This window comes from Clavelina lepadiformis, chromosome 7, assembly GCF_947623445.1.
Source record: "Clavelina lepadiformis chromosome 7, kaClaLepa1.1, whole genome shotgun sequence".
Taxonomy (NCBI): Eukaryota; Metazoa; Chordata; class Ascidiacea; order Aplousobranchia; family Clavelinidae; genus Clavelina; species Clavelina lepadiformis.
Window position 1 is genome coordinate 2245036 of NC_135246.1, and position 25285 is coordinate 2270320.

Genomic DNA, 25285 nt, shown 5'->3' on the forward strand with positions numbered 1-25285 from the left:
TGTAACAAGTCTGAGAGGATGCACATAGAACGGAACACCTATCTGTTTGACTATGTCAATAATCTGTACTTCATTCTGTAGTGACATTGTGCTTGCCACCATCGTCACACTCAGGCAGTGGCGTTTGTAAAATTTTCTGGGTTCAAACTGCGGTCTTTGGAACAATCTTACTCAGGAACTAAAAAAGAACAAACACTAGACCATCCGATGATTTGAGTATTAGTAGGCTATATTTTTGTGATATCAAAGAAGATGTACAGTGACGACACCGAAAAGCTACACGAATTTAACCAAACCTGGGTGTACTGTGCAGTGCTCTAATCGGTTTCATTCGTATATTCCTATTATTATTTTGAGATGAAATATGAAGACTTTGAAAATACATGGAAGATGTGCGAACTTTGTTGCGAGGGGGTGTAGCTCAAATGGTAGAGCGCGCGCTTAGCATGCGCGAGGTACCGGGATCGATACCCGGCACCTCCAAGAAACATTTTACTGATTTTCGTTTAAATCTAACTGAGAATGGATACAAAATCCCACTGATTTTTGAAGAAGCGACTGGGTTTGAGTTTGTCGTGAGTGAATGAACATAGCACGCCGTTATAGAAACTGGGATTGGCGGGGGTGTAGCTCATATGGTAGAGCGCGCGCTTTGCATGCGCGAGGTACCGGGATCGATGCCCGGCACCTCCAATTTACATAAGTTGATTTTTGTCGATCAATGGATGGATTAGTTTGAAACTTTTTATCAAAAGATTGTATGTGCCTCGAGTGAGGATCGAACTCACGACCTTGAGATTATGAGACTCACGCGCTGCCTACTGCGCCATCAAGGCTCGTTTAGGACAAGCAATAATACCATTGCAATCCAATGTTATATAAGGCAAATCAGGCGTTTCCATTTTATAAAATACTACTCCAATAAAATATGTTTAAGCGTTGCATCGTTTACGACCTAAGATAAAAAAAACTGCCTATGCTCTTTGACATTATCTTATAAGCAAAATTTATTGAGCTCCAAACACGATTTTTCGAGTAATTGCAATTAATGACAGATGATGCCTTGCGCTTTTTAAGGAAGCGTCAAATACCAAAAAATGCCGTAAAATATTTGTTTCTTTTATTATACAGTGAATTTACTAAACGAGTGATTACTAGAAAATCTTCCATGAGGCTCTCGGAAATTTTGCATGTCAATTTAGTATGCTTTGAACTACCATTCCATAAAATGTCATCAAAAAAAAACACGATTCAAACTTTTTTTACAGAGGCGCAAAATAAACACTGAAATTTTTGGTCTAAAAAACCCAATTTTAGCTAATTTCATGCTAATTTTTAGCCTAATTCTGCACGCGACAAGTGCTAGGGTAATTCCCAGCTTAGAAAACAACACCAACAGTGCTGCCTTCTGATTGGTCTAAATAGGTTTTTTAAAGCCCTACGTAGGAGTACAACAAATTCATAAAGATCTTAGTTTTAGGGGTTTGACGCCTCCTTAATAAACCAAACAAAGAAATTAGGCACTCACAAACGTGAAGTGAAGTTTTATTAAATTTCTGGAGATGCCAGGAATTGAACCCGGGGCCTCACACATGCGAAGCGTGCGCTCTACCACTGAGCTACATCCCCAGCCGACGAGGATGGGACTCGAACCCACGCGTGCAGAGCACAATGGATTAGCAGTCCATCGCCTTAACCACTCGGCCACCTCGTCGATATGAAAACAATCTGGCCATAACGTTCAGGACATGTAATTTTTCAAAACACTACGTACATAGATTTGTCTACATATGAAGCAGAGATTCATCTGTAACAAGTCTGAGAGGATGCACATAGAACGGAACACCTATCTGTTTGACTATGTCAATAATCTGTACTTCATTCTGTAGTGACATTGTGCTTGCCACCATCGTCACACTCAGGCAGTGGCGTTTGTAAAATTTTCTGGGTTCAAACTGCGGTCTTTGGAACAATCTTACTCAGGAACTAAAAAAGAACAAACACTAGACCATCCGATGATTTGAGTATTAGTAGGCTATATTTTTGTGATATCAAAGAAGATGTACAGTGACGACACCGAAAAGCTACACGAATTTAACCAAACCTGGGTGTACTGTGCAGTGCTCTAATCGGTTTCATTCGTATATTCCTATTATTATTTTGAGATGAAATATGAAGACTTTGAAAATACATGGAAGATGTGCGAACTTTGTTGCGAGGGGGTGTAGCTCAAATGGTAGAGCGCGCGCTTAGCATGCGCGAGGTACCGGGATCGATACCCGGCACCTCCAAGAAACATTTTACTGATTTTCGTTTAAATCTAACTGAGAATGGATACAAAATCCCACTGATTTTTGAAGAAGCGACTGGGTTTGAGTTTGTCGTGAGTGAATGAACATAGCACGCCGTTATAGAAACTGGGATTGGCGGGGGTGTAGCTCATATGGTAGAGCGCGCGCTTTGCATGCGCGAGGTACCGGGATCGATGCCCGGCACCTCCAATTTACATAAGTTGATTTTTGTCGATCAATGGATGGATTAGTTTGAAACTTTTTATCAAAAGATTGTATGTGCCTCGAGTGAGGATCGAACTCACGACCTTGAGATTATGAGACTCACGCGCTGCCTACTGCGCCATCAAGGCTCGTTTAGGACAAGCAATAATACCATTGCAATCCCATGTTATATAAGGCAAATCAGGCGTTTCCATTTTATAAAATACTACTCCAATAAAATATGTTTAAGCGTTGCATCGTTTACGACCTAAGATAAAAAAAACTGCCTAGGCTCTTTGACATTATCTTATAAGCAAAATTTATTGAGCTCCAAACACGATTTTTCGAGTAATTGCAATTAATGACAGATGATGCCTTGCGCTTTTTAAGGAAGCGTCAAACACCAAAAAATGCCGTAAAATCTTTGTTTCTTTTATTATACAGTGAATTTACTAAACGAGTGATTACTCGAAAATCTTCCATGAGGCTCTCGGAAATTTTGCATGTCAATTTAGTATGCTTTGAACTACCATTCCATAAAATGTCATAAAAAAAACACGATTCAAACTTTTTTTACAGAGGCGCAAAATAAACACTGAAATTTTTTGTCTAAAAAACCCAATTTTAGCTAATTTCATGCTAATTTTTAGCCTAATTCTGCACGCGACAAGTGCTAGGGTAATTCCCAGGCTAGAAAACAACACCAACAGTGCTGCCTTCTGATTGGTCTAAATAGGTTTTTTAAAGCCCTACGTAGGAGTACAACAAATTCATAAAGATCTTAGTTTTAGGGGTTTGACGCCTCCTTAATAAACCAAACAAAGAAATTAGGCCCTCACAAACGTGAAGTGAAGTTTTATTAAATTTCTGGAGATGCCAGGAATTGAACCCGGGGCCTCACACCTGCGAAGCGTGCGCTCTACCACTGAGCTACATCCCCAGCCGACGAGGATGGGACTCGAATCCACGCGTGCAGAGCACAATGGATTAGCAGTCCATCGCCTTAACCACTCGGCCACCTCGTCGATATGAAAACAATCTGGCCATAACGTTCAGGACATGTAATTTTTCAAAACACTACGTACATAGATTTGTCTACATATGAAGCAGAGATTCATCTGTAACAAGTCTGAGAGGATGCACATAGAACGGAACACCTATCTGTTTGACTATGTCAATAATCTGTACTTCATTCTGTAGTGACATTGTGCTTGCCACCATCGTCACACTCAGGCAGTGGCGTTTGTAAAATTTTCTGGGTTCAAACTGCGGTCTTTGGAACAATCTTACTCAGGAACTAAAAAAGAACAAACACTAGACCATCCGATGATTTGAGTATTAGTAGGCTATATTTTTGTGATATCAAAGAAGATGTACAGTGACGACACCGAAAAGCTACACGAATTTAACCAAACCTGGGTGTACTGTGCAGTGCTCTAATCGGTTTCATTCGTATATTCCTATTATTATTTTGAGATGAAATATGAAGACTTTGAAAATACATGGAAGATGTGCGAACTTTGTTGCGAGGGGGTGTAGCTCAAATGGTAGAGCGCGCGCTTAGCATGCGCGAGGTACCGGGATCGATACCCGGCACCTCCAAGAAACATTTTACTGATTTTCGTTTAAATCTAACTGAGAATGGATACAAAATCCCACTGATTTTTGAAGAAGCGACTGGGTTTGAGTTTGTCGTGAGTGAATGAACATAGCACGCCGTTATAGAAACTGGGATTGGCGGGGGTGTAGCTCATATGGTAGAGCGCGCGCTTTGCATGCGCGAGGTACCGGGATCGATGCCCGGCACCTCCAATTTACATAAGTTGATTTTTGTCGATCAATGGATGGATTAGTTTGAAACTTTTTATCAAAAGATTGTATGTGCCTCGAGTGAGGATCGAACTCACGACCTTGAGATTATGAGACTCACGCGCTGCCTACTGCGCCATCAAGGCTCGTTTAGGACAAGCAATAATACCATTGCAATCCAATGTTATATAAGGCAAATCAGGCGTTTCCATTTTATAAAATACTACTCCAATAAAATATGTTTAAGCGTTGCATCGTTTACGACCTAAGATAAAAAAAACTGCCTATGCTCTTTGACATTATCTTATAAGCAAAATTTATTGAGCTCCAAACACGATTTTTCGAGTAATTGCAATTAATGACAGATGATGCCTTGCGCTTTTTAAGGAAGCGTCAAATACCAAAAAATGCCGTAAAATATTTGTTTCTTTTATTATACAGTGAATTTACTAAACGAGTGATTACTAGAAAATCTTCCATGAGGCTCTCGGAAATTTTGCATGTCAATTTAGTATGCTTTGAACTACCATTCCATAAAATGTCATCAAAAAAAAACACGATTCAAACTTTTTTTACAGAGGCGCAAAATAAACACTGAAATTTTTGGTCTAAAAAACCCAATTTTAGCTAATTTCATGCTAATTTTTAGCCTAATTCTGCACGCGACAAGTGCTAGGGTAATTCCCAGCTTAGAAAACAACACCAACAGTGCTGCCTTCTGATTGGTCTAAATAGGTTTTTTAAAGCCCTACGTAGGAGTACAACAAATTCATAAAGATCTTAGTTTTAGGGGTTTGACGCCTCCTTAATAAACCAAACAAAGAAATTAGGCACTCACAAACGTGAAGTGAAGTTTTATTAAATTTCTGGAGATGCCAGGAATTGAACCCGGGGCCTCACACATGCGAAGCGTGCGCTCTACCACTGAGCTACATCCCCAGCCGACGAGGATGGGACTCGAACCCACGCGTGCAGAGCACAATGGATTAGCAGTCCATCGCCTTAACCACTCGGCCACCTCGTCGATATGAAAACAATCTGGCCATAACGTTCAGGACATGTAATTTTTCAAAACACTACGTACATAGATTTGTCTACATATGAAGCAGAGATTCATCTGTAACAAGTCTGAGAGGATGCACATAGAACGGAACACCTATCTGTTTGACTATGTCAATAATCTGTACTTCATTCTGTAGTGACATTGTGCTTGCCACCATCGTCACACTCAGGCAGTGGCGTTTGTAAAATTTTCTGGGTTCAAACTGCGGTCTTTGGAACAATCTTACTCAGGAACTAAAAAAGAACAAACACTAGACCATCCGATGATTTGAGTATTAGTAGGCTATATTTTTGTGATATCAAAGAAGATGTACAGTGACGACACCGAAAAGCTACACGAATTTAACCAAACCTGGGTGTACTGTGCAGTGCTCTAATCGGTTTCATTCGTATATTCCTATTATTATTTTGAGATGAAATATGAAGACTTTGAAAATACATGGAAGATGTGCGAACTTTGTTGCGAGGGGGTGTAGCTCAAATGGTAGAGCGCGCGCTTAGCATGCGCGAGGTACCGGGATCGATACCCGGCACCTCCAAGAAACATTTTACTGATTTTCGTTTAAATCTAACTGAGAATGGATACAAAATCCCACTGATTTTTGAAGAAGCGACTGGGTTTGAGTTTGTCGTGAGTGAATGAACATAGCACGCCGTTATAGAAACTGGGATTGGCGGGGGTGTAGCTCATATGGTAGAGCGCGCGCTTTGCATGCGCGAGGTACCGGGATCGATGCCCGGCACCTCCAATTTACATAAGTTGATTTTTGTCGATCAATGGATGGATTAGTTTGAAACTTTTTATCAAAAGATTGTATGTGCCTCGAGTGAGGATCGAACTCACGACCTTGAGATTATGAGACTCACGCGCTGCCTACTGCGCCATCAAGGCTCGTTTAGGACAAGCAATAATACCATTGCAATCCAATGTTATATAAGGCAAATCAGGCGTTTCCATTTTATAAAATACTACTCCAATAAAATATGTTTAAGCGTTGCATCGTTTACGACCTAAGATAAAAAAAACTGCCTATGCTCTTTGACATTATCTTATAAGCAAAATTTATTGAGCTCCAAACACGATTTTTCGAGTAATTGCAATTAATGACAGATGATGCCTTGCGCTTTTTAAGGAAGCGTCAAATACCAAAAAATGCCGTAAAATATTTGTTTCTTTTATTATACAGTGAATTTACTAAACGAGTGATTACTAGAAAATCTTCCATGAGGCTCTCGGAAATTTTGCATGTCAATTTAGTATGCTTTGAACTACCATTCCATAAAATGTCATCAAAAAAAAACACGATTCAAACTTTTTTTACAGAGGCGCAAAATAAACACTGAAATTTTTGGTCTAAAAAACCCAATTTTAGCTAATTTCATGCTAATTTTTAGCCTAATTCTGCACGCGACAAGTGCTAGGGTAATTCCCAGCTTAGAAAACAACACCAACAGTGCTGCCTTCTGATTGGTCTAAATAGGTTTTTTAAAGCCCTACGTAGGAGTACAACAAATTCATAAAGATCTTAGTTTTAGGGGTTTGACGCCTCCTTAATAAACCAAACAAAGAAATTAGGCACTCACAAACGTGAAGTGAAGTTTTATTAAATTTCTGGAGATGCCAGGAATTGAACCCGGGGCCTCACACATGCGAAGCGTGCGCTCTACCACTGAGCTACATCCCCAGCCGACGAGGATGGGACTCGAACCCACGCGTGCAGAGCACAATGGATTAGCAGTCCATCGCCTTAACCACTCGGCCACCTCGTCGATATGAAAACAATCTGGCCATAACGTTCAGGACATGTAATTTTTCAAAACACTACGTACATAGATTTGTCTACATATGAAGCAGAGATTCATCTGTAACAAGTCTGAGAGGATGCACGTAGAACGGAACACCTATCTGTTTGACTATGTCAATAATCTGTACTTCATTCTGTAGTGACATTATGCTTCCAACCATCGTCACACTCAGGCAGTGGCGTTTGTAAATTTTTCTGGGTTCAAACTGCGGTCTTTGGAACAATCTTACTCAGGAACTAAAAACGAACAAACACTAGGCCATCCGATGATTTGAGTATTAGTAGGCTATATTTTTGTGATATCAAAGAAGATGTACAGTGACGACACCGAAAAGCTACACGAATTTAACCAAACCTGGGTGTACTGTGTAGTGTTCTAATCGGTTTCATTCGTATATTCCTATTATTATTTTGAGATGAAATATGAAGACTTTGAAAATACATGGAAGATGTGCGAACTTTGTTGCGAGGGGGTGTAGCTCAAATGGTAGAGCGCGCGCTTAGCATGCGTGAGGTACCGGGATCGATACCCGGCAACTCCAAGAAACATTTTACTGATTTTCGTTTAAATCTAAATGAAAATGGATACAAAATCGCACTGATTTTTGAAGAAGCGACTGGGTTTGAGTTTGTCGTGAGTGATTGAACATAGCACGCCGTTATAGAAACTGGGATTGGCGGGGGTTTAGCTCATATGGTAGAGCGCGCGCTTTGCATGCGCGAGGTACCGGGATCGATGCCCGGCACCTCCAATTTACATAAGTTGATTTTTGTCGATCAATGGATGGATTAGTTTGAAACTTTTTATCAAAAGATTGTATGTGCCTCGAGTGAGGATCGAACTCACGACCTTGAGATTATGAGACTCACGCGCTGCCAACTGCGCCATCGAGGCTCGTTTAGCACAAGCAATAATACCATTGCAATCCCATGTTATATAAGGCAAATCAGGCGTTTCCATTTTATAACATACTACTCCAATAAAATATGTTTAAGCGTTGCATCGTTTACGACCTAAGATAAAAAACTGCCTAGGCTCTTTGACATTATCTTATAAGCAAAATTTATTGAGCCCCAAACACGATTTTTCGAGTAATTGCAATTAAGGACAGATGATGCCTTGCGCTTTTTAAGGAAGCGTCAAACACCAAAAAATGCCGTAAAATCTTTGTTTGTTTTATTATACAGTGAATTTACTAAACGAGTGATTACTAGAAAATCTTCCATGAGGCTATCGAAAATTTTGCATGTCAATTTAGTATGCTTTGAACTACCATTCCATAAAATGTCATCAAAAAACCACTATTCAAACTTTTTTTACAGAGGCGCAAAATAAACACTGAAATTTTTGGTCTAAAAAACCCAATATTAGCTACTTTCATGCTAATTTTTAGCCTAATTCTGCACGCGACAAGTGCTAGGGTAATTCCCAGCCTAGAAAACAACACCAACAGTGTTACCTTCTGATTGGTCTAAATAGGTTTTGTAAAGCCCTACGTAGGAGTACAACAAATTCATAAAGATCTTAATTTTAGGGGTTTGACGCCTCCTTAATAAACCAAAACAAAGAAATTAGGCCTTCACAAACGTAAAGTGAAGTTTTATTAAATTTCTGGAGATGCCAGGAATTGAACCCGGGGCCTCACACATGCGAAGCGTGCGCTCTACCACTGAGCTACATCCCTAGCCGACGAGGATGGGAATCGAACCCACGCGTGCAGAGCACAATGGATTAGCAGTCCATCGCCTTAACCACTCGGCCACCTCGTCGATATGAAAACAATCTGGCCATAACGTTCAGGACATGTACATTTTCAAAACACTACGTACATAGATTTGTCTACTTATGAAGCAGAGATTCATCATGAACAAGTCTGAGAGGATGCACATAGAACGGAACACCTATCTGTTTGACTATGTCAATAATCTGTACTTCATTCTGTAGTGACATTGTGCTTGCCACCATCGTCACACTCAGGCAGTGGCGTTTGTAAATTTTTCTGTTTTCAAACTGCGTTCTTTGGAACAATCTTACTCAGGAACTAAAAAAGAACAAATACTAGGCCATCCGATGATTTGAGTATTAGTAGACTATATTTTTGTGATATCAAAGAAGATGTACAGTGACGACACCGAAAAGCTACACGAATTTAACCAAACCTGGGTGTACTGTGCAGGCTCAAATCGATTTCGTTCATATATTCCTATTACTATTTTGAGATGAAATATGAAGACTTTCAAAATATATTGAAGATGTGCGAACGTTGCTGGGAGGGGGTGTAGCTCATATGGTAGAGCGCGCGCTTAGCATGCGCGAGGTACCGGGATCGATGCCCGGCACCTCCAATTTACATAAGTTGATTTTTGTCGATCAATGGATGGATTAGTTTGAAACTTTTTATCAAAAGATTGTATGTGCCTCGAGTGAGGATCGAACTCACGACCTTGAGATTATGAGACTCACGTGCTGCTTACTGCGCCATCGAGACTCGTTTAGAACAAGCAATAATACCATTGCAATCCCATGTTATATAAGGGAAATTAGGCGTTTCCATTTTATAACATACTACTCCAATAAAATATGTTTAAGCGTTGCATCGTTTACGACCTAAGATGAAAAATCTGCCTATGCTCTTTGACATTATCTTATAAGCAAAGTTTATTGAGCCCCAAACACGATTTTTCGAGTAATTGCAATTAATGACAGATGATGCCTTGCGCTTTTTAAGGAAGCGTCAAACACCAAAAAATGCCGTAAAATCTTTGTTTGTTTTATTATACAGTGAATTTACTAAACGAGTGATTACTCGAAAATCTTCCATGAGGCTCTCGGAAATTTTGCATGTCAATTTAGTATGCTTTGAACTACCATTCCATAAAATGTCATCAAAAAATCACGATTCAAACTTTTTTTACAGTGGCGCAAAATAAACACTGAAATTTTTGGTCTAAAAAACCCAATTTTAGCTACTTTCATCTTTAACAAGATCTGAATTCATCTGTAATCAGAGATTCATCTGTAACAAGTCTGAGAGGATGCACATAGAACGGAACACCTGTCTGTTTTACTATGTCAATAATCTGTACTTAATTGTGTAGTGACATTGTGCTTGCCACCATTATGAGACTCACGCGTTGCCTACTGCGCCATCAAGGCTCGTTTACAACCATCAATATTACCATTGCAATGAATATCTCAAAAACCAAAGGTCTTACCCCAGAAATCAAACCAAATACAACGACGCAGCTGCCGCTAATACATTGGACAAACTCCCACCTCCAAATATTAGAAACAAAAATAGGAAATTACGACCCTACCATAGGCTGGTCCCAACCGATAGAAAACCTCATAAAGAAGCGACCCGCTTTAAAAATACATTCAGCATTCGATGCTACGTGTATATTGGTACGAAGCAAACTGCTTCCCTTAATTTCATACAGCGCTTTTACGCAGCCCAAAACGACAAACTCAGCCCAGATCATAAACAGAACGTCCTGTTTACAAGTGATGTTTGTAGTAAAATTATTGCATAATTCCGTATCGCATTTGGTTGAACAGCAATGCGTAGCTCACCGAGATGACATGGGAATCGACGATGTACGGTCAAAAGTATCCCTTATTGAAGACATTGAAACATTGGTAAGAACCGTTTATACTATATTCAGCAGATCCTTAGTAAAGAAGCTAGGCTTGCTTTCCTTTGCTCAGGCAGCTGGTCATAACCTAATCTCTTTCGAAGCCATCCATGAAGTAAGTTGGCTGTCTCGTCATTTTGCTATACAGACACTAGTCCAACTATGACAAACTTCTTGAACACCACAAAGAAAAAGGAACTCGTGATCCAGCGTCGCTTTTCTGCATTGCAAAACTGGAATCAATGCAACTTAAAGCTGCATTGTTTGTCCGAAATGATATTCCAAACAAAACTTGCAGATTTATCACTCCTATGGAAGGCACAAGCAGAACACAAACACGGGTGTGCAACTGTCCAAGATTTGATTAATATAGATTAACATTATCTATGGAGGAAAAGGCCCCAGTAGTCAGATTTATTGAAAGTCCCTGTACTCATTTGAAAGACCGATTTCCAGATGAAAACAAACGATCTTACTGGTGTATATTTGACTACAGCTGCATAAAACAAGCGGATTTTGATTTTGGCTTAAATAAGCTCTTAGAGCAATTCAGCTGCTTCTTTCGCTGTCGTGGCCCTGGGCATGAATGCGATAGCCTACTCGAAATGCCTACAATGATTGTAAGTTTCTGGCAAAGGAAATGATTAAGGCAAATGGCAGCGTAGGTTAGGGTGATTTGGCTGGAATCTGTTTTGGGGCATGAGAAGTTTTCAACTATTCTTTGCCTTCTTTAAATATAGGCCTACTCTTCCTTTCAAGCTTCCAGCACCGACCGAACCAACATTTTCTTATTTTGCATGCCTTTACCCACTTATTGCGCCTAGCTTGGCTCCTTATAGTTGGGTACCGACGATAGCGAAGACCTTGGCACATCCATATTCATTCATTTTATTTTTCGTCTTCAATGTGAGGGAGGGCAATTAGTGCTGATGCAGGGTGGTCGCAAACATATTAGCAGTTATGACCATAATTTCCACAAAAATACGGGCAAAAACGTGGATTAAAGACTTATATGCGAATGTAAAAAAGTTATCAGCGTCAGCATGGCCACCAAACCCAAATGCAGCACAACTTCTTGGCATTTTATTTTAAGTGTGTAGAGTATCACATGAAGATTCAATCTAGTTGGCTTTTAAAAGTGAAACCTAAATTCAGCGCTCAAAGTAAATGCTTGATTATATGATTATACCAAACAATTGATTGACATTTAGCTTGCTGTATCGTGTACATGCCTCAACCACAATGCTCGGATTCTTAAACTTGGATGTTTTCATGCTAATATTCAACAGCTGCACCATTCATGCCAGAGGATATGGACGCAGGTGGCCATCTCGCACGTCAATAATTCTATAAAGCTTTAGTTGCTTATATACTATTGAATGGCGAAGACTTGGCATTAGCGATGCCTTTTGGAGCAGTAGCGGTTGTTACAATGGAATGGAAGTATTCCTTTGACAACTTTAAGTTCAAGAATTCCATTCCATTGAGGGCAAATTTTTGTCTGCGGTCTGTAATTCCGGCCAGAAGTAAGTTAAACCGCTTTAGGTTAAGGTATACCTTGTTTCTAAGATCAAAATTGTAAAGTTAAAGTTTTAAAAATGAAATGCTTAAAATTCGAGACTCGAGTTTTGCTGTAGACCTACCATTTTTCAACACGATTGGTTATTTAACTTGGAGGGAGCAGCAGGCCTAGGCTCACCAGGCCCCGCTGTTGGAGCAGATTAAAAACCTTTCTCAAAGTGCTGGTGCAGAACCCTGACGCGTCTTGCTAAAATTAACATGTCTTTGCATTGTGACGTAACAATTACAACAAACAGGGTTTCAGCAGCATAGTTTACTGAAATTTGCGGGAAAATCCACGTCTGTCTAGTTGTGTTGAAAACTAATGTTTTCAAAAAAGAAATCACCAAAAAAGCGCAGTGAATACAATCGTTTAGTCACATTCTATAAAGTGTATTGGCGTAAATGTATATACAGGTATTTCAAGACTTTCGTTCACAAATCAAAAGATGAGACCTGTGTCATAATATAACTTTTATAGTATCGGAACTGTAGACAGGAAAGCGGGAAAAATTTGTTTAAAAATATATACCAATTAGACAAGCAAATATGAGGTGCCATTGTACAGAAAATACTAAAACAGCCACTGAGACTAACCCAAAAAGAGGAATGATCAAATTGGTTTAATGAAACAGAAACAGAGTGAGTAGTAAAATGACGAGCAAGATTAAGAGAGAAGGCTTGGACGACGATAAACGCACGGTACCACTAGTGGTGCAATTTACTGACTGTGAAACGATCTCTGCCCTACAAGCTGTGGTTTTGTTAAAGCAGAGCTGCCCTGTGCCGAAGGCAAGAAGACAAGTTTTTTGTGATCCTTTTACCACACACTTAAATCCATAACCAATCTGTTTTTCGTCAGCGCCCGAAAAACAATCTTTCTCGCCGTTGCAAAATTGGTGCTTTGGTATACAATAAGGGTCGTTAAATGAGTAAGTGGCATTACCTTTGGTGTCTGTGTCTTTGGCGTCTGTAAAGCAATATACAGTTTATTTAGACATTTTTTGTTTTTTTTTTCTAGTTTTACTTGTATCATGTCAGCCATTAATCTTTAAACAACGTCCAATCTAGATTCTAGAGTATACCGCAATGTAACGTCTGAAATTCAAAACATGCTCTTATTTTATTACTGGAAAAAGCAGAATTACTCCACCGTGTTATAAGAAAGTCATAATGTTTTAATATTTGGTATAATTGCAGTCAAATTTGGGCAGAACCGCGGTACTATAGTAGGTTACCGAATTTCTTTTTTCAAGAAATTTCAGTCGGTCCGGGTACTCAATAATTTTCACGTGATTATTTCAAAATTTGAACAAGTATGTTTTCAAAAATACATGTTGATAAACCTTAATAACATCTGTTAATCTTTTTTAACCTATAAATGTCAAGTAACATTGCAAGCAACTACGTATGTTTTGACCTGGAACAATCTTTACCGGCGGGATAATAGCGACAAACATTGCATTTGCAGCAGCATATTTTACTCAAAAAGTAAAGATACCGAAAAAGTACCGAACTACTTTTTTACAATAGTACCGAATACCGGAACTGTTGGAGGATTTTTTGCTAAGTACCGGTACCGATGGTACTTCCAAAGTACCGACTGCCCACCTTTGATTGCAGTATCAATAATTGTACAGCTATACTTCTTAGTTTATTCGGAAAGTGGAAAAACATTTTGAGGGTCGTTTTTATGTATAGGCTACTGCTAAGGTACAACTTACCTTCATAGCAAAAGAAGAACTGGCTGTCAGTCGCATGCGTACAATTATTTTCATCTGAACAGTTAAAGCAGTCACGGATGCCGTCACATTTCTTGTCCAGAGTCAGCCACAGTTTGTTGTTGTCGCAAGAAAACCAATTTGATTCCGGCACGCTGTTTTTAACTTTTTCGTTATTCTTCAGCACAGCTTCGTAGCCTACAAAAATATTGTCGTTATGAAAATTGAAAGTATTTAATAATTATACGGAAGAACCACGTGACCTACTCGTCCTACATGGACTGACTGCAAAGAAGGGGGGTTGCATATGACTCTAGCGCACACATATCAGCGCACAAAAATGTGACAATGAACGGTCTGCTCTTGAAACTACTTACCATCGACGTAATCGCCTGTTTCAGGTAAAACATACTCAACATCTTCATCATCAGTATAATAACCACTGTCTGATGTTCCACTTCCACCGGTATCAGTGTCGTAGCTAGAATCCTCGTACGAAGTATACGATGGGTGTGAAGTGTATTGGTCGTATGGAACAGAAGATGCGAAATCTTAAAGAAGTTTCAAATTTATTGACACCATATGGAACATTTAAGTAACTTTTCATCCAATGCAATAGCAATGCAAATCAGCTAATTCATTTAACCTGCAATGTCATAATACAACTTTGTCTACGTGCCTAATCTAGCACATGTTTTAAAGTAGTTGACTTTTTATGATGACGTCGGTCGTAGTCTGTTCTCTCCGCTATTTGGTGATTACTGATTATTTTGTAAAAGTGACGTCACGTCGTTTTCGTACTTAGCTAATTGTCATAGCGAGAAAGGCTTGACTTGGGTCTGATTAAGTTGGAAGTTACGATTCATACGCGGAACAAGCATTAAAACCAAAACAGAAGAATCCTTATTTATTATTTAAAGTTTTATTTATATTTATTATTGTTTATCTGCAAAGGTTCAGGTTCTTTTCGGGTTAAAAATTTATTCACTTACTGGGGTATCGTTTTGTTTAGTTTTTGAAAAATATCCCCTCAAACCGGAGTGTCACCTTTCGTTCTGCCTCGACACTGTACCGTAGACATTGCTGTGCCGTTAGATCATCATTGGCGCTAACATAAGTAACAGTTCAAAACAAATATTGACAGAAAGCAAATGTGGTCTTTCGTGTTTTACATTGTAAGCATTCTGTTACCGTGCTACCAACGTTTCATTGAAGTAGCTTCTTTGATTTACTTACTTGAAGACAAGGACATAATGAAAATCAGCATCAGTACAGCAGTACAGCGTTTACTCATTTCGTTGGTAGGATAACTTTAGGAAAAAAGTATGTAAACATATAGGCTATAGTCTGGGACACTAGTCAAACATTTATCAGGAACCTATTATAAACCTATCACAAAAAAAACGTTTACAAAGTTCTTAAACTCGTCTTATTTCACTTAACAGAAGCTAAGCACTGTATAAATTGTATCTGCTATCTGCCGGTACAGTATATCTCCTACATGAATACCGTAAAAGACCGGTTTCCTTTGATATCAGATGGCCATGCATTTCACCTGCCTCGACAACGATTTACGCCTGAATGCTTTCAGCCCAATGCTTCAAAGTTCTTTTCACACACGGAAAATTTCCTGTTACAACTCCGCTACGTCACCTATTTACAAACCACGTATTGTTTTCAATGAAAGTGCTTATTTGTTTGTTTTTGAACTTGAATTGAAGAATCACGAACTACGGAAATGACGGAACCGTTGGCGCTATCCACAAATAAAACGAATCGATCGCCCTACGGAAGCGTAGAAGGTGTAAACTTTGAATGAAGAAATGCTTTCCAAGCTCTAACTGACGTGTATTAACAACTCTATACATTGCACACTTCCTTCCTTAAGTATAGGCATACCATATTTTTGTGATTGAAAACCGGGACGCTTCAGAACAACGAGCCTTATTAGATAAATGTAGTTGATATTTTACTGGGAGTAGGAAACTATTTTGGATTCGTATCGTCAGGGAAAACTAAAGTAGTAAGACACCAAGAAAAGCTAAAATAATGCATTTTACTAGGAAAAAAAAACAATGTTCAAACATTTGTAAATTTACATAATCGTCCAATAATACTTTTCTGTAGACAATACTTTCTTCAAGAAGTCTTTATTCGACTTTATTTTTTCATAAAAATCATAGGCAGGAAAAGTCAGTGTTAATTTTGCAGGTGATAAGGGCTTTCACATTCAAATGGTTTTTGCAGAAGGAAATGCAAACAAGTAGGCCCACCGGTACGAAATAAGTTCTTTCAATAACCCAAAGAGATTTAAACACATGAGTAGAAACTTCTCTTTTGCGCATGACGTCATGTTTGTTTCTTTTATTCTCTTGGAGCATATTCTACTTTCTCCACGGTCACGGTTCACTACATAACAATAAACATGCAGACGACGACAATGATTTTCAGATCTGTTTGCTGCTGGAACAGATTAGTCTTATTATTACGGTGCAGTTATTGGGATCCAATAGGTGTTAATTTTAATTGAAATTAATTAATGAAATCAGGTGAGAGTTTTAGGTTCAGCAATTAACTTAGTTTCAGTTCCTTGAACTGATAATGCTGCTGTTTTGTATCAAGGCATGGCTTCGCCTACTTGAGTTGCGCGAGAAGATTTTTTCGTTCACCACATTTAAGGTAAAAATAAAATGAATGGATGAAAAATTTAGATAGACCGAGTCATATTGTATTGTTTCATCTGCGCATAAAATTACGCTCCACGCGCAGAATAAAAACTTTACAGATTAAGACTCAATAGTACAGGTCTTATGTTGCAGGCTTTGAGTTATTGAAATAAGCTAAATAGTCTGAAATAATGGCAAACTTGTGCTGTTTACCAATGTGCAACAACAGGTCACCTGCCGTGACTCTGTTTAAGATACCTTCGAGAAAATTTGTAAAAAAGGAGAAGGAAAGCTGGGCAGAAAGGTTAGAGTGTATCATACTGGCTTGCAGAAGCGACGAGCACATAAAAAATCTATTTGCTCGAGATGCTGTGAAAATGTGTGAAGTGCATTTTGAAAGATCTGACATTGTTTTAAGTAAAATTTGTTTTACTTACATGTAGTGTAACTAGTGTATTGAGGAAAGATATTTAATGTAATGCCATGTCCATTGTTTGATGCAGTGTTTGTTTTCCATGAGATGGTTTGATGCAGAACTTCATTAAATTTACTAGCGAGTGAGCACAGCATAACACTGCATCTGTAACAAGCTATTATTGCAAACCTTCACTGTGGTTTCAGATTAATATATGTACCATTACAAGTATCAAAATTGAAAATGTTCATGTATGCACAAATAAGAGTTTTTTTGCAGAGGGTTCCCGTAAAGAATTACGTGAAGGAGCAGTACCCACTTTGTCTTTGCCTAAGCTGACTTTGGCGCAGGTACATTCAAGAAAGCCGCCGAAGAAGCGTATCTTTGAAACAAAAGTACATTTCAAATCTGTTGCGTCCTTGAAATCTGCTCGCTTGCCGGAAGGTTGGCAGAGGTCATTTGAAAACAAAAATCTTGTTTTTTCTTTTTATGATGGCTGTGATCAACCTAAATACTCGATTGGAGTATTATATGACATGTCATTAAGGATATGCTATTATGGCTGGAAAGCACCTCGCTCAAGTTGTATTTACTCCCTGGACATAACTACTCAAACACTACACGGCACCATAAAAGATATTGAATCGTTTTCAATATTTTCTGGATTGTATAATTCTGGAAGTGGCCTGCCACACATGACCACCAAATCTATGACACCATTCAGTTCTGAAAATGCACCAACAGTTAGGAAACTTGCATACAGGTGAAACTAGTTTTTCAATTGTGCCTATTGCATTTGTTACATAAATGAAATTCATCATTATTTAACATTGAATGAATCATATAGAGTGGTGGGATTCAGCCGGTTCGTGCGAACCGGTTCTTGGAATTTTAATGACATCTGCGAACCGGTTGTTAACAAGCGTATGTATAAGCCTATGCGTATGTCGGGAACGGGTCAATAAGGCATGCTGCTAGTGAGAGAAGGAAATTTTAACATATTTCAATCCCACCACTGACCATATACTTACTTATTTTTGGTAACACTGATAACACTGGCCAACAAAAAAATTTTGGCATGGAAGGTAAGAACGATTTTAGGGTATATCAGGGGCGCTGAGCTCGAAAATGCCGTTAGTTTTTGCAAATTGGCTCTAGTTTTTAAGATATTAGCGAATTTTGATATTTTTGGTACCTTTTAATTTTGAACGTAGGTTACATTTTATCTAATGGAACAGCCTATATTAAATGTTGTTGTAAGTCTATCTGCACTAAAACCACAAGAATGAGCAAAAGCTAAAGACACAATGAGATTAACTAAAAGAAGAGGTGCTGCATAAGTCTATTCTTTTCCTTATATTCAACACAAAAAATGCCCCATTTATTCGTCTTTTCATAAGATTCTCTTAACATATTCCAATGTGTGAGACTAAGCTTCCAATACCACATTAAAACTTGCTTGAAGTGAACAATAAATAGCAGTAATTTGGTAATAACAAACCAAGTATGCCTAAGCCAACACAAGAAAGACGACAATTTGTAAAAACAGACGAAATAAACAAGCAATCAATTTTTTTATTTGCCACGGAGTATTCAAAACAAAACACTATACGAAAAAATATACCCATCTCACGATGTGCATTAGTGAAGTTCTTAGATGCACTCTAGTTAATTACTCAAATTAGCTTAAAGTCATCTGCAGGAAAGTCCTCTTGTACGACTTTCGTCTGTAGTCTTGTTGTGGACAACTTCACATTAGGCACCAGCAGTAATCTGCCATCATGTGAGTATCACATCTACCTTGATATCTCTTATCTATTAATTTGATATCTTTAACCTTTCACCTTTTTCTTCAATCATATTTCCAAGGTTTTCAGGGAAGCGATCCAAGTAACTAAATAGATAGTGAACTTTTATGTTCATCCTTGATCCAAGAGCTTGAAAGTTTGTAAGCTTTACTTCTAGGAGATCCACATAGTTGCTTGCTTTTGTGCTTCCAAGAAATCCTTTTACAACTGCAACGAAAGAGTGCCAGGCTGCCTTCTCAACTTCAGTCATATGTGATGGAAAAACTTAATATTAAATTAATTTTCGTATTTGTGGCCCATCAAAAATTCCTGCTTTCAGCGTTTCAATACTAAGACCAGGAAATACTTTGCACAGGTGATCAAAACAAGCACCATCTTTATCTAATCTAAGGCCTTGACAAATTGTTTCATCAAACCCAGTTTGATGTGCAATGTGGGTAAAATGATGCGATCACAAATGACCAAAGGTTCATTTACAATGTTTTTATCTTCGTGCACAAGCTGTTCACGTATGGGCCATTCCTTTTTAATCCAGTGTTGATCAGTGGCACGACTATCCCAGTAACAAATAAAGCAGGGATACTTGGTGTAGCCGCCTTGTTGTCCTAAGAGAAAGTTTAACATTTTCAAATCAACGCATATCTCCCAGTTATGCTCAGTATAAGAATGTTTCTTCAAGATCATCTTTACACTTTGGTAGTGTTCCTTTAAAACGACTGAGTGGCCAATTGGAACACAGGCAAACTTATTTTCGTTGTGAAGTAGCACACATTTCAAGCCTTATTTGGAGCTGTCAATGAATGACCTCCATTCTTCTGGTTTATACTCAAGTAGACCCATAGATGAAAGAAGTCCTTCGATGTTTTTACAGTACACAAAATTATCTTCTTGAGAGAAAAATTGCATTAACATTTCTTCTCTGTCCCGGTAAAACGTTATTTTTGTTGCCGAATCAAGAATGTTATGCTATGTGTTGATGTTAAGGCTTATGTTAGTGCTTGATGGGAGATGATATAAACTAATCTAAGGTCTTATTTACCTCTCAAGCGAGAAATTTGTGCCAGACAACTCAACATTTGGGCAAAACTAAAGATCTGCTTCACATGGCTTCAGTTTTTGTTAACCTACGTTACTCACTATCATACATTTGTAACTTTTCATGGCGTATTTAGGAAAAAGCAATATCTCAAAAACTGGAACCAATTCAGCAAAAGTAATGGCATTTTCGGACTCAGCGCCCCTGATATACCCCTAAATCGATCTAACATATCATGCCTTTCGAAAAAAAAATTTTTTTGTTGGCCTGTGTAATGCATTGCACTTAAAGTGTACACCGTATCTTAGGCATATTTTGTGACTTTTCTTGTTAAATGAACCAAATTTCTTGTTGTTAGAAATGCAAGTTGTGAAATTTTTCTCAAGGAAAGTGGTCAGTGCAGGAGTTGTTGTAATGTAGATGAAAAGGAGAGACGGCTCAACCAGAAAAGGCTAAATTATTACCATATGGTTAAAGATCAACCTTTAAAACGATCAGCGCAGCCAACATTTAACCTACCATCTCGAATTACCTCCACCTTTACTGCTAATGAAATTTGGTGATATTGCACTTCGTAATCCTATTAGTAATAGTCTCATTCGCAAGGTTGTCAGTGTCAGTAGCTGTGCTTTTTACACTTAACTATATGTAGGTTGAGCAATGCCAGAAGATAGAAATAAAACAGTATTATTTAAGATAGTCTTGTTGTTATGAAGTAAATCTTTATTAGCATTAGAGAATTGGAAGCTAAGGTTTCGACTCTGTTAGCTGATGATACGGTGCAAGTGGAGGTAGATAAAATTATGTCAGATGACATGACAGCCATTGTTAAAGCAGGTATCATACCGATTACAAAGCTGGTAATCCAGAATATGTTACTTATAACTATTCTAATGAAGCTACAAATGTAATGTGATGCACCTACATAATGCATATAACTCAGTCTTTTTTGTGTCGTGTGTTTTTGTGAAGTTTACGTAAATATCATACATTTTTTTTAGCTCAAGATGAGGATAAAATTGATAACTTCTACTCAATCTTTTGGAAAGAGCAGCAAAAGCTAAATAGTATGAAAAGAAATGGGGAAAGATATCACCCTGAGTTAATAAAGTAGGTTTAGGTCTCCTTGAGTAATAAACTACTGAAGTAATTGGTGTAAAGATATCAACATGTTTTAAGTTCAGTTGACCTCAATTTTTTGTTTATTTCGTAAAAGCGTGCTAAAATCAACCCTTGCAATTTTCTTTATAGATTCTGTTTGAGTCTAGCTGCTAAAAGTAAAAGCGCCTATGAAGAATTACGACAAAGTGGCATTTTACGACTACCAAGCTCACGCACCCTAAATGACTATCGGTAGCGTATGGGTTCTGTTCTCTGCAATTTGGCTACTACTAGCTACCTACGAGCAATTGTTTCACTTGCTCACTTTTGTACTGTTTTCAGAAACGTTTACTGCACTGCACCTGGCATTCAAGATAATGTTTTAGAAGAACTGAAATCCAAAAGTCTCAGTCTAGCATCACATGAACGATTTCTCGTTATATCAATCGATGAAATGAAAGGTGAAACTTTTCTTGGTATTTTTAACACTATTAATCACACTGTGTAAGATTCTTATTCATGCTTTATGACAAAACAATGACACAAGTTATTAACTGTATATGCACGAGATATAGCCTGTTGCTTATTTTGTTTACAGTGAAAGAAAATATTGTGTATAATGCAGCAACAGACCGAATAATAGGATTTGTTGATCTGGGTGTCGACAGACAATACAATAATGAAGCTCCTGCCACACATGCCCTACAATTTTATGGTAGGAGTATCCTCAGCAATTTTTCCCGGCCTATTGTCTTTTATGCCACCAAGAATACAAAGGCATTTCACTTGGTTAGCATGTTCTGGGAAGTGGTTGAATCCTTTGCCGGATGTGGTTTTACAGTCTTAATGATGAAGAATGATGAAGAAGAATGATGAAGTACAATCAACATTTTATTTTGTGGGAGCATTTTTGCCATGTTCCCTACCTATTTGAAAGTTCAGAGTTGAGAAGTTGCAAGTTGACTGATGGCCATTTTTCCCAAAAGAGTTACGCAAAAATGCGGGTTTGCTATGCCGCACAATTGCTCTCTGGAACTGTCTCCAGTTTAATGAAGAGTCGTGGTGGAGAAGAAATGAAGATGAGTGCGTGGTTTGCTGGTTTGATGAATAAGTGGTTTGACCTCATGAACACCAGATTAAATTATTCATACAACCCAGACTTGAAACCATATACAACGATTGATGATCCTCGTCTGAAATGGCTTAATACATTCCTTTCAGAGTTAAAACAATGGAAAAGCAGTTTAACTGGGTCCGTTTCCGAACAGTCAAAGCAGTTTCTGAGCCATCAAACCTACGACGGTTTAGTTTCCACATCCATGGCCATTGCTGAATTGGTGAAATTCTTGTTGGAGAACAGCCCAGAAGGTTCATACGTCTTAACTAAGCGCTTAAACCAAGACCCATTGGAGGCCTATTTCGGTCATATGAGACAAACTGGCCGTCGAAATGAAGTGCCTGATATTCACCAATATGCACAATTTGAAAATGTGATAATGTGCAAAAAGAATATCAAGTCACTTAAGGGGTCAAATGTAAATCACGTTATTGACTGGAAACATGGTGATGTTTGCGATGATCCAATGCCGAAGCGAAAAAAATAACTTGATTTCGAGTGTTTTGACAGTCTGTTTGTGCAATACAGTAACACTTAATCCTTCTTGAGCTAAAACTGACGAAGTACATGTAAGAAGACAACTATGTAATGTACATTCATTTTAATGATTTTCTCAGACTTACATTTTGATCAGAGGTTACATGCAGTACTGAATTTAAATGATTGGCTTTTTGATAGCATCTAATCTTCACGTAAAATTTACATATTTTCATGCACAATTTTTGCAAACATTCATCAAAAACAAGATTTTCAAATTAATCTTTTATGTTACAAACACTCAAAGAAGACATGCAACTTTCCATGATGTGCTCCTTTATGTCTTGTTTCCTAAAGACACTTTCTACATACATCAACAATTTCACTAGTGATTTCGCTGGAACTGTAAGATGTCCATAATTGTTATTATTTATAGCGGAAATCAAGGAACTATTAGTGGTTTCATTACTATAATCAGTTAAACAAGACAATAGATCTATTTCTGTCGGATTTATACAGCGCTTAGTGAGTTTCTGCAAAATATAACCACCTATGTACTGAATTATGAATTCTTCGTCTCGGGTTAACTTGTGTAATGTCAAGTGTTTCCCCTTTTTGTTGTGTGCAACAGTGGTAACGTGTGATAAAAATACATCAAACAATTTTCGTGTTAAACACAATGACAATTTTCTTGGCAAGAAAAATAGTGATGGGATGCACGTAATTCCATCACAGGAGAATTTATGAAACAGTTCATCCGGTGAACTGTACGAAGAAAATAGCTTCATAAAATAGTTAACCGCATCTGCAGTTAGATCTGTTTTAACGCCACCCACTGTATCCCACCATTCCGTCAGTTTTTCTCTTGTAACATTATTGCAAGAAGATTCTGCAAGACAAGTGTAAAATTAAGTTTGTTTGATTTTTTTAATCGGAATCTGCCAATGATAGAGCTCCAAATGAAATAAGTTTCAAACAAAAAACAAATATACCGTGAGCAGTTTTTTGATGAGCCAGCAAAGTTTCATTACTTGTGCAGTTATGCAATCATTGTCCACATCTGCAAATAAATATTTTCATTATCAGATTAAATGACATCAATATATCAGTACAGCATTTCTTCAAATATTCGTTACGACTTACATTAATTTGTTGTTTTGCTTGGCTGTTTATTATAAATTGGCGAGAACGTACGCTCTGGGTGACCGCCATACAGGACAAGCTCAACAGCAGTTGGCTAATTGATTACTAGGCATATCGTATCTTACATGAAGTTTGCTGCATCGTCTTCTGGGTCACAATCTATTTCAATAATTAACTTCAAATTGACATCCATTAGATCTCAACAACTGCACCACAATAACAAGATCTGAAATCAGACTTCCAGTAGCCTATTTTAATGACACAACACCTGCAACATAAGGCCTATGCTAATGAGTTTAGTTGCTAATTGCCTGGTCGAAGAGAAATGTGGGGAACGAAAAAATCTTCCCGCGCAACTCAAGTAGGCGAAGCCATGCCTTGATACAAAACAGCAGGATTATCAGTTCAAGGAACTGAAACTGAGTTAATTGCTGAACCTAAAACTCTCACCTGATTTCATTAATTAATTTCAATTAAATTTAACACCCAATGGATCCCAATAACTGCACCGTAATAATAAGACTAATCTGTTCCAGCAGCAAACAGATCTGAAAATCATTGTCGTCGTCTGCATGTTTATTGTTATGTAGTGAACCGTGACCGTGGAGAAAGTAGAATATGCTCCAAGAGAATAAAAGAAACAAACATGACGTCATGCGCAAAAGAGAAGTTTCTACTCATGTGTTTAAATCTCTTTGAATAACCTAACTGCAAAAAGATCACCTCCTCCTTCTAGCCCAGCGGTTCCCAAACTGGAGTCCGCGGACCAACTGGGGTCCGTAAAGAAGTTTCAGAGGGTCCGCAATGAGAATTAGTCTTTAAAGCTTTAAAGCAGTTTCAGAGGGTGGATATAGTACACGACATGAGAGTTGCGCTATCCAAAACCAAACCAAACATTGATGAGTTAGTTGCAGCAAAACAAGTGCACCCTTTCTATTAAACGCTTATCGTATTTGATAGTTTTTGCTTTTTCTTTCATTTGTGTGGTTTTTGCAATTTTCCTATACCATTCTTTGATTTTTATAGGGCCACGAAATATCAAAATAATTACAAAGGGTCCATTCTTTGATTTTTATAGGGCCACGAAATATCAAAATAACTGCAAAGGGTCCGCCAGGCAAAATTTTTAGAAAAGTTTGGGAACCGCTGTTCTAGCCTACTATAACTGAACTAGCAAATGCGCTAACAATCAACTCACTACCGGACCAATTACTCGCTACAATGACGTAACAATTACTTTCACATTTAACACAACAAAACAAGAACACGCATCGAGCATTGCTCTTCTGCAAGTTAGCTAAACAGACCAATCACAGCATGCTAATATTCGTGTAGTTGAGGGCAATGCTGGCTGACTAAATGTCAAAGCGGGACTGTCCCGGCTAAAACGGGACGTATGGTAAGCCTACTTAAGTATAATGTGGAAGAGACAAG

General features: G+C 38.2%; 1 protein-coding gene and 24 non-coding genes across 25 annotated transcripts; 9 read left to right on the forward strand and 16 right to left on the reverse strand.

Moving 5' to 3' along the window:
* The first annotated feature begins 410 nt into the window (after positions 1-410).
* On the forward strand, positions 411-483 carry Trnaa-agc (transfer RNA alanine (anticodon AGC)). Its single transcript has one exon. It is a non-coding gene; the product is annotated as a tRNA-Ala (tRNA).
* Positions 484-620: 137 nt separating this feature from the next.
* Positions 621-693, forward strand: Trnaa-ugc (transfer RNA alanine (anticodon UGC)). The gene has a single exon. It is a non-coding gene; the product is annotated as a tRNA-Ala (tRNA).
* A 70-nt stretch (positions 694-763) lies between these two features.
* Positions 764-836, reverse strand: Trnam-cau (transfer RNA methionine (anticodon CAU)). Its single transcript has one exon. It is a non-coding gene; the product is annotated as a tRNA-Met (tRNA).
* Positions 837-1557: 721 nt separating this feature from the next.
* Positions 1558-1629, reverse strand: Trnaa-cgc (transfer RNA alanine (anticodon CGC)). The gene has a single exon. It is a non-coding gene; the product is annotated as a tRNA-Ala (tRNA).
* Positions 1630-1632: 3 nt separating this feature from the next.
* On the reverse strand, positions 1633-1714 carry Trnas-gcu (transfer RNA serine (anticodon GCU)). The gene has a single exon. It is a non-coding gene; the product is annotated as a tRNA-Ser (tRNA).
* A 504-nt stretch (positions 1715-2218) lies between these two features.
* On the forward strand, positions 2219-2291 carry Trnaa-agc (transfer RNA alanine (anticodon AGC)). Its single transcript has one exon. It is a non-coding gene; the product is annotated as a tRNA-Ala (tRNA).
* Positions 2292-2428: 137 nt separating this feature from the next.
* Positions 2429-2501, forward strand: Trnaa-ugc (transfer RNA alanine (anticodon UGC)). The gene has a single exon. It is a non-coding gene; the product is annotated as a tRNA-Ala (tRNA).
* Positions 2502-2571: 70 nt separating this feature from the next.
* Positions 2572-2644, reverse strand: Trnam-cau (transfer RNA methionine (anticodon CAU)). Its single transcript has one exon. It is a non-coding gene; the product is annotated as a tRNA-Met (tRNA).
* Positions 2645-3363: 719 nt separating this feature from the next.
* On the reverse strand, positions 3364-3435 carry Trnaa-cgc (transfer RNA alanine (anticodon CGC)). Its single transcript has one exon. It is a non-coding gene; the product is annotated as a tRNA-Ala (tRNA).
* A 3-nt stretch (positions 3436-3438) lies between these two features.
* On the reverse strand, positions 3439-3520 carry Trnas-gcu (transfer RNA serine (anticodon GCU)). The gene has a single exon. It is a non-coding gene; the product is annotated as a tRNA-Ser (tRNA).
* A 504-nt stretch (positions 3521-4024) lies between these two features.
* Positions 4025-4097, forward strand: Trnaa-agc (transfer RNA alanine (anticodon AGC)). Its single transcript has one exon. It is a non-coding gene; the product is annotated as a tRNA-Ala (tRNA).
* A 137-nt stretch (positions 4098-4234) lies between these two features.
* On the forward strand, positions 4235-4307 carry Trnaa-ugc (transfer RNA alanine (anticodon UGC)). Its single transcript has one exon. It is a non-coding gene; the product is annotated as a tRNA-Ala (tRNA).
* A 70-nt stretch (positions 4308-4377) lies between these two features.
* Positions 4378-4450, reverse strand: Trnam-cau (transfer RNA methionine (anticodon CAU)). The gene has a single exon. It is a non-coding gene; the product is annotated as a tRNA-Met (tRNA).
* Positions 4451-5171: 721 nt separating this feature from the next.
* On the reverse strand, positions 5172-5243 carry Trnaa-cgc (transfer RNA alanine (anticodon CGC)). Its single transcript has one exon. It is a non-coding gene; the product is annotated as a tRNA-Ala (tRNA).
* Positions 5244-5246: 3 nt separating this feature from the next.
* Trnas-gcu (transfer RNA serine (anticodon GCU)) lies at positions 5247-5328 on the reverse strand. The gene has a single exon. It is a non-coding gene; the product is annotated as a tRNA-Ser (tRNA).
* A 504-nt stretch (positions 5329-5832) lies between these two features.
* Positions 5833-5905, forward strand: Trnaa-agc (transfer RNA alanine (anticodon AGC)). Its single transcript has one exon. It is a non-coding gene; the product is annotated as a tRNA-Ala (tRNA).
* A 137-nt stretch (positions 5906-6042) lies between these two features.
* Positions 6043-6115, forward strand: Trnaa-ugc (transfer RNA alanine (anticodon UGC)). The gene has a single exon. It is a non-coding gene; the product is annotated as a tRNA-Ala (tRNA).
* Positions 6116-6185: 70 nt separating this feature from the next.
* Trnam-cau (transfer RNA methionine (anticodon CAU)) lies at positions 6186-6258 on the reverse strand. Its single transcript has one exon. It is a non-coding gene; the product is annotated as a tRNA-Met (tRNA).
* Positions 6259-6979: 721 nt separating this feature from the next.
* Trnaa-cgc (transfer RNA alanine (anticodon CGC)) lies at positions 6980-7051 on the reverse strand. The gene has a single exon. It is a non-coding gene; the product is annotated as a tRNA-Ala (tRNA).
* Positions 7052-7054: 3 nt separating this feature from the next.
* On the reverse strand, positions 7055-7136 carry Trnas-gcu (transfer RNA serine (anticodon GCU)). Its single transcript has one exon. It is a non-coding gene; the product is annotated as a tRNA-Ser (tRNA).
* An 857-nt stretch (positions 7137-7993) lies between these two features.
* Trnam-cau (transfer RNA methionine (anticodon CAU)) lies at positions 7994-8066 on the reverse strand. Its single transcript has one exon. It is a non-coding gene; the product is annotated as a tRNA-Met (tRNA).
* Positions 8067-8784: 718 nt separating this feature from the next.
* On the reverse strand, positions 8785-8856 carry Trnaa-cgc (transfer RNA alanine (anticodon CGC)). The gene has a single exon. It is a non-coding gene; the product is annotated as a tRNA-Ala (tRNA).
* A 3-nt stretch (positions 8857-8859) lies between these two features.
* On the reverse strand, positions 8860-8941 carry Trnas-gcu (transfer RNA serine (anticodon GCU)). The gene has a single exon. It is a non-coding gene; the product is annotated as a tRNA-Ser (tRNA).
* A 503-nt stretch (positions 8942-9444) lies between these two features.
* Positions 9445-9517, forward strand: Trnaa-agc (transfer RNA alanine (anticodon AGC)). The gene has a single exon. It is a non-coding gene; the product is annotated as a tRNA-Ala (tRNA).
* A 3109-nt stretch (positions 9518-12626) lies between these two features.
* On the reverse strand, positions 12627-15473 carry LOC143465294 (uncharacterized). The gene is made up of 4 exons (XM_076963515.1): positions 15325-15473; positions 14466-14639; positions 14092-14286; positions 12627-13337 (listed from the first exon to the last, which is right to left on the reverse strand). The coding sequence occupies exons 1-4, from the start codon at positions 15380-15382 to the stop codon at positions 12991-12993; spliced, it is 774 nt and encodes a 257-aa protein (XP_076819630.1). The 5' UTR covers positions 15383-15473; the 3' UTR covers positions 12627-12990.
* Between the last annotated feature and the right edge of the window lie 9812 nt (positions 15474-25285).

Excerpts from the sequence above, each read along its gene's own strand:
- LOC143465294 (XM_076963515.1), bottom strand. The coding sequence starts at position 15,382 with ATGAGTAAACGCTGTACTGCTGTACTGATGCTGATTTTCATTATGTCC. Across the intron at positions 14,640-15,324 it reads CATTATGTCCTTGTCTTCAA|ATTTCGCATCTTCTGTTCCA; the intron begins GTAAGTAAATCA and ends AACTTCTTTAAG. Across the intron at positions 14,287-14,465 it reads AACAGGCGATTACGTCGATG|GCTACGAAGCTGTGCTGAAG; the intron begins GTAAGTAGTTTC and ends ATATTTTTGTAG.